Here is a 6,000-nt window from a genome sequence, read left to right as displayed (position 1 = left end):
CAAACAACAATGCTCGGGGTCTCTCTTAGGTCAATTCCACTGCTTGTGTGGTCTTCTGAAGTAACTTAATCAGAATGTAAGAAAATGTGATTTGCGTTGGTGTTGGTGCTCAAGGCCAAAAAACGATTTCAAGCTCTGCTTTAAAACATGACTGGAACGTCTGATGGTGCATTTCAGGCAGAAGAAAGTTGGACACTGCCAAGTTGTCCTTTGTCTTTTTAGTTAAGATCACTCCATATTAGAGAACTAAACCAATCTGTAGCCCAAATTACTGGCCCCTGCTTTCTTCCCCTTCCATCCCCAGTCGTCTTGGCTGGGGTGAAGAATTATACCAAAATAGGAGAGAACATGTCATTTTTGTGGTTGGTGACTTAACTGAGACTGTGTCTTAGCAATGCTCGATACAGTGGTGTATCCAAGGGGTCTAGAGTGATGAGTGAGGTAGGGTGGTTTGGGGCTGGCTGCAGTACCGTTTGAACACCGTGACTTCAGACTGTCTCTTTTAGCCCTTGATAAGGCACGCCAGCTTCAACTTTTAATTTTCCAGCTGTACAGAGCTGCACAGGTAGCTCATGAAGAACCAAACCTTAAACAGTCCTAGGTCCTTTGTAATAGGTAAAAATCACACATAATTTATCAGACAGTGAAGAGGTTTCTGGCAAACCAAGCAAAGTGCTGAACAGGACCATTTTGAGAGAGTGAGTTTGTTTTTTGCTTTGGAACAAAGCTCTTGCAAAGGATAAACGTTAGATGCCTTTGGCTTGATCTTTGTTTGCTCACAGCAATGCCGTTTAGAATGGAACCGAAAAAAGTAAAAGACTGGCAACGCTTTGATGTCTTGAAAAAAAAGAAGCAACTGTTATTTAGACTCTTAACACCAGCAAAAAAATGCTTCTGCTAGTCTAAGTTATTTTCTTGGTGATATAAACTATTCTGGCAAGAACACTCCCCCCCCCCCCCAGTGGCATAAGCAAGAGGTACTCAATTTTTGCTGAGGTCTGCTGAGCAATTTTCCTGGGGTCACAGCAGGGAGCAGCACCCCAGCTCCGGCTTTGCCAGGGCTGGCAGCTGTTGCCCTGTGGATGCGTAAGAGCCCTGAAGAAGCGTGAGCCCTTCCTGAAGACCGTTGCGATAAACGCCCAGGACTCTGGGCTGAGCCAAGCCAAACCTGCTCATGGTGGCACCAGGACTGGGCTATGAGGGCCATTTTGGTGGCTCTAAACTAACCCCTATTTCCTGTAACAGTGTTTTGCTGGTAACAGCCTCATTGAGACCTTTATAGGAGGTCCTGTTTGTTTTTTTTTTTCCCCTTCACTTAGTCCAGTTTCTGCAAAATACATATATCACTCCTCACATCCCTCTGCTCCTAACCACAACGTGACTTCCAGCATTGCCAACACAGTTTTGTTTTTTAAAAGCCAGGTTATCACATCACTGTTTGTTTTCCATGGCCAGGGAGTTTTTCCACCAAACATCCCAATGGCCCATAACAAGCAGTATTTAATGTAGTGGCAATGGCAAGTTTAAAGGTTCGTATTTTATGGCTTAACGCAGTTAGGAATGAAAAACATTCATGCTTCTATGCTGGGGAGGGTCAGAGGTTCTAACTGCAACTCAACACCTGATCCTTTTATGCAGATAAAATTACTTTAGGACATTCAGACGAGCTAAGGAGATGGGGTGCAGGCACAGGCCAGTCCAGGCCGCCACACACCCCTCCCTACGCCTGCGCGGCGGCAGCAACACTGTGCATGCGCGCTCCCCTCCCCCCGGCCCCGCCCTGCGCCCCCAGTGAGGTCATAAAGGTGAGCGAGGCGGAGCGCGGCGCTGCATGGCTTGGCGGCGCCGCTCGGCGCTGCCGAGCCCCAATGGGAGCGGACGCTCCCAACAGCCCCGGGCTGCGGATTGGTCCCGCGCAGGCAGCTGGATGGCGTCTTCGGACCGCCTCATCCCCGCCAGCCAATCAGAGGTCTCCACCGGGGAAGCCAATCGGAGCTCGGATCCGTTCTCCGCCTCAAGCTGCGGCTTGAAGCCGTCCCAGAACTGTGTAAGAGAGCGCGTCCCTCCATTGGCTCTCCCTCTTCGGCTATCTTCGGGTGGGCCCGGTAATGGTCGAAAGAGAGGACTTCTTCCTATTGGCTCCCCGATCGCGCTGCTAGGGCGGCGGCAGCGATTTCCGATTGGGTCTGTGCTCTTCTTCGGGGAGATTCGGCTGCGCCCGTAACGACTTCGTGATTGGTTACGAGCCGTTACAGGCATTTCTGTAGCGGCCTCAGGATTGGTCCCGAGGAGGCTCGGGTGTTTCCGTAAGGGCCTCGGGCTGGCGAGTGCGTCGGGCTCTTCGGCTGGGTATTCACAGAAGGTGCTTAGGGCCGTTCCGCAGCGTAGGGCGGCAACGGGCATAGGCGGCTGCGCGGCTTTGGCACACACACAGAGCGCAGCAGCAGGAGCCGGGCACGCAGCGGAGGCAGCAGCGGGGACAAAGGGACTGATCGGCAGAAACGGGGAGGGGGGCCCGGCAGGAGGCAGCCGGCGCCGGGAGGAAGCGGCAGGAGCCTTTAGCCGGGCGGGCGAGTCCCATGTGCCTTGGACGCCCGGGAAAGCAGCAGCAACAGCCGCCGCCGCCAGCGCTCTGAAGCCGGCTGACGAGGAGCTGGGGAGCCGCCGCCGCTGTCATGGCCTACACCGCCGCCTCCGGCCGCCGCCCGCACTGCAGCCTCCCCAGCCTGAGCCGCCGCCAGCTGCCCCTGCGGGCGCAATGAGGAGCCACGCCGGAGCCACCGCCGCAGCGCCGCACTGAGAAGCCTTAGCGAGCGAGCGAGGCCGCCCGGGCCGCTTCACCCCTACTCCGCCCGCCGCGGATCCCACCGCCCCTGCCGGATCCCCTTGCAAGCGGGGCGCATCACCTTCTGTCGGCGGATCCAGGAGCTCCGAGATCCTTCCGCCGGGGGGAAAATAGTCCCGTTCCCTGCTGCCTCCCGAAGAGGCGAGGGGGAAGAAAAGGAGAGGGGAGGGGGAAGAGGAGGAAAAAAGAAAAGAAAAGAAAAACCCAGCGACAGGATCAGAGGAGCCCGGCCATAAGCCTCTGCCCCATGTGACTGGCGCTCAGGGTGGGGGCAGCGAGGCCTAGCAAACCCCCATCGCTTCCCAGCCGGGAGAAGGCGCGGCGGGGACACTGCAGACTGGGTGGAGGCAGCTCTCGGACCCGCTGGCGCTGCCGGGAAGGATGGTTTTATAGGAGGAGGCGTGAGGCCGAGCCCCGAGAAGCGCGACCCGGAGAGCGAGCGGGGAGGGGGCTTCCCCGGGGGGGGAGGGGGGCCGGGAGTTGGATGTGGCAGGTTTGACCCGTCTCCTCCGGCTGAGCGCGAGAGGAGGAGGAGGAGGAGGAGGCGGCAGGCGGACCCGCCGGCGAGAGGAGCGGCCGCAGTGAAGACGGGAGGAGAAAGAGAGGTGATCAGGGGCAGAGAAAGCGAAAGAGACCATGTCAGGGCGGCCCAGAACCACCTCCTTTGCGGAGAGCTGCAAGCCGGTGCAGCAGCCCTCAGCCTTTGGCAGCATGAAAGTTAGCCGTGAGTATCGATTCGCCTCTGCGGGGCACATGCTGGGCTTTTAAAGGGTCTTTCACTGTGTGTGTGTGTGTGGGGGGGGGGGTTAGTTTTTTTATTTTTGGAGGGTCGGTAAATACAGTAATGTAATGGATCGGAGCCTGGTCAGTGGCAGAGTCCTGGGCTGCCTCTAGCCCTGGATGAGGCAGCTCCCTTTCTCTCCCCTTCCTTCCCCCTCATTAACCTTGAATAGACACACATCATGGTTTCGTTTGGGGCCTGTTTAACAAAAAATATATATATTTAGCAAAAAATATCGCTTGGTTTGTCTATTTCTGCAGCCTCATATCTCCACCAATATTGTGAGCTGCCCATTTGGCTAATTGAAAAGAATATTTCTTCGGAAAATGGATTGGAAGCTCCAGAGGCTGTATTTTTTTTTTTTCCTCCTGTGAAAGGAGGAAATGAATTATGGGCCCATAGGTATGGTCGTGACATTCATGTTCATTATATGTTTTTAAAACTGTTGGTTCTTCTGGAGAAAGCTTAGAAGATTTTTCCAGGCACCCATAGACTGGGTGTGAGCACCTTTTGTAAGCCTTTTTTTGTTTTTTCTTAGGGGCTGCACTAAGAGGTGTCTCTGTAATATGAATCGGGCTCTGGTAAAATGCTCAATAGAGGGGATAAGGAAATCATTAATATGACATGTGAGTCAATGGAGTAGTTATTTCAAGCTCAGTATGCCTTTTCCAGTTTTCTGATCAGAGGAATTTTTCTTAAGAATGAGGCCTAGGCTTTATTCTGCACAGGCATGTTGTATATTGAGTAAGTGTTTAATATGTGCCCATCCTTCATATTCTAGCCAGTGGGATTGGCTATTTTGTGTGAATTGGAAATAATATAAAACCTTAATAAATGTACAGTGTGAATGGAAAAAGGCCCTATTCTGATTCACTAAAGATCAGCTACGTGCCTATAATACAGAATTTGTTGACTCCTGATTGAATATGTTCATATTAACAACTAAATTGTTCTCACAGGTTAATGTTAATAGCTTAGTTCTCAAAAGTATTTTCTTTTTTTCTTATGGAAGTGGAGGGTAGCATCATTACAGGACCTGGAATGCCTGATATGCATTACTGTTCAATCGATCTATTTGATACTTGCATATAGCCACACCTGACAGCACTGTGTGTGTGCGTGTGTATGTATATCATATTGTTTTGGGCATCTCATGCCAAAGCTGAATTTGATTATGAGCTTTTTGATATATCAGAAATTCTGGTGTTTCCCTGCACCGACATGTCTTCCACTGCAGTTGAAGCCTTGAAGAGAGCATTGGGCTTAGGGTCTTGTAGTCTACCTTGTATCTGCATGATCAGAGTGCCTGCAGTACTTAGAAAAACATGGAGTGCAGTTAATCCATATTAGCAGCATAAGAGTGCATGTTTGATCAGATCCAGGATTAGCATGTATTAAGACTCCTAATTTATATGGGGAAAAACTGTGTATGACTCCATTTTAATTTATTGATTCACTTTATGTGAGTGTGGAATAGGAAGCGGATCTTGCTGATCAATATTTCTGCAGGTGGCTCTGTCTAAACTGAGCCAGACCTAGAGCTGTCATGCTCAGAAACTATATTTGTCTTATTCAAGCTTTAAAGCTTGATTCTTGAAAGGTCATTGATACTCTTTTCCATTTATTTGAGGTCAAAGACTAGACAGATGCTTGCCTATGAAGAGGGTGCTAACTGATGCAGACTAACAAGTTTGCAAATATGATTCAATCCCAAGTGTATAACACTGAGGGAGAAACAAAGGCTGTAACATAAAGCACACGCACTTGTGATAACCCCCACAATCGCTCTAGTCATGTGCCCTGGTCCTTCTGCTGTCTGGAAAAAAATGTCAGAACAAAGCAAGAGAACCACATACAAGGGCTCTTTGGGAAATACAGTTCATATTTTCAGTTAATCTATCCAAGTAAGACAGTCCGGAAAGTTAAGAATTTTTTTTTAATGTTCTGTAAGAGCAGGGCTGCTGCTAGGTGCCAAAAGGGTTATTTTTTTCTCTTGTTCCCATGAGTTCTGGTAGCATCTTATGGTATGATATAGCAAGTTGTTTATTAGCGGTGTTGAGTGCTTGGAAGAAATCACGTGTGGTGAGCAGGGAGTTTCTTGGCTCTTGCTTTTTGGTCTTTATATATAGATAGATGCTTTAATGACATTCTGAGCCCTTTTGAGTGAAAGCTGGGGCGAAAGAATCCTTGTGAAGCAGATGAAAATTGATGGTTCAGTGTTTTCTGAGTCCTGCAGGCGGCTTTAGTTTCTCTGTCTTGGTGCAGGTCTTCTCCAAGTTGCCAGGGAGTGAAAGCTGACTTGCTTGATATCAGCTTCATTGCTTGTATTTGTAAGCCTGGAGGAGCAGTGGAATTAAATGGTCAGTCTTGCTCT

At 50.1% G+C, this 6,000-nt stretch overlaps 1 protein-coding gene across 3 annotated transcripts in view; it reads left to right on the top strand.

The window, feature by feature from the left end:
• The first annotated feature begins 3,346 nt into the window (after nt 1-3,346).
• GSK3B (glycogen synthase kinase 3 beta) overlaps nt 3,347-6,000 on the top strand; it is a 152,668-nt gene continuing 150,014 nt past the window's right edge. The window contains exon 1 of one of the 3 annotated variants that reach the window (XM_026065465.1): nt 3,347-3,569. In XM_026065465.1, coding sequence (XP_025921250.1) covers nt 3,482-3,569 — 88 coding nt within the window. In that variant the 5' untranslated portion in view covers nt 3,347-3,481. The remainder of the gene's footprint in view (nt 3,570-6,000) is intronic. The other 2 variants (XM_026065463.1, XM_026065464.1) reach the window with 2 other exon arrangements.

Source organism: Apteryx rowi, unplaced genomic scaffold (assembly GCF_003343035.1).
Source record: "Apteryx rowi isolate R43461 unplaced genomic scaffold, aptRow1 scaffold_228, whole genome shotgun sequence".
NCBI lineage: Eukaryota > Metazoa > Chordata > Aves > Apterygiformes > Apterygidae > Apteryx > Apteryx rowi.
This window is presented reverse-complemented; position numbering and strand designations above follow the sequence as displayed.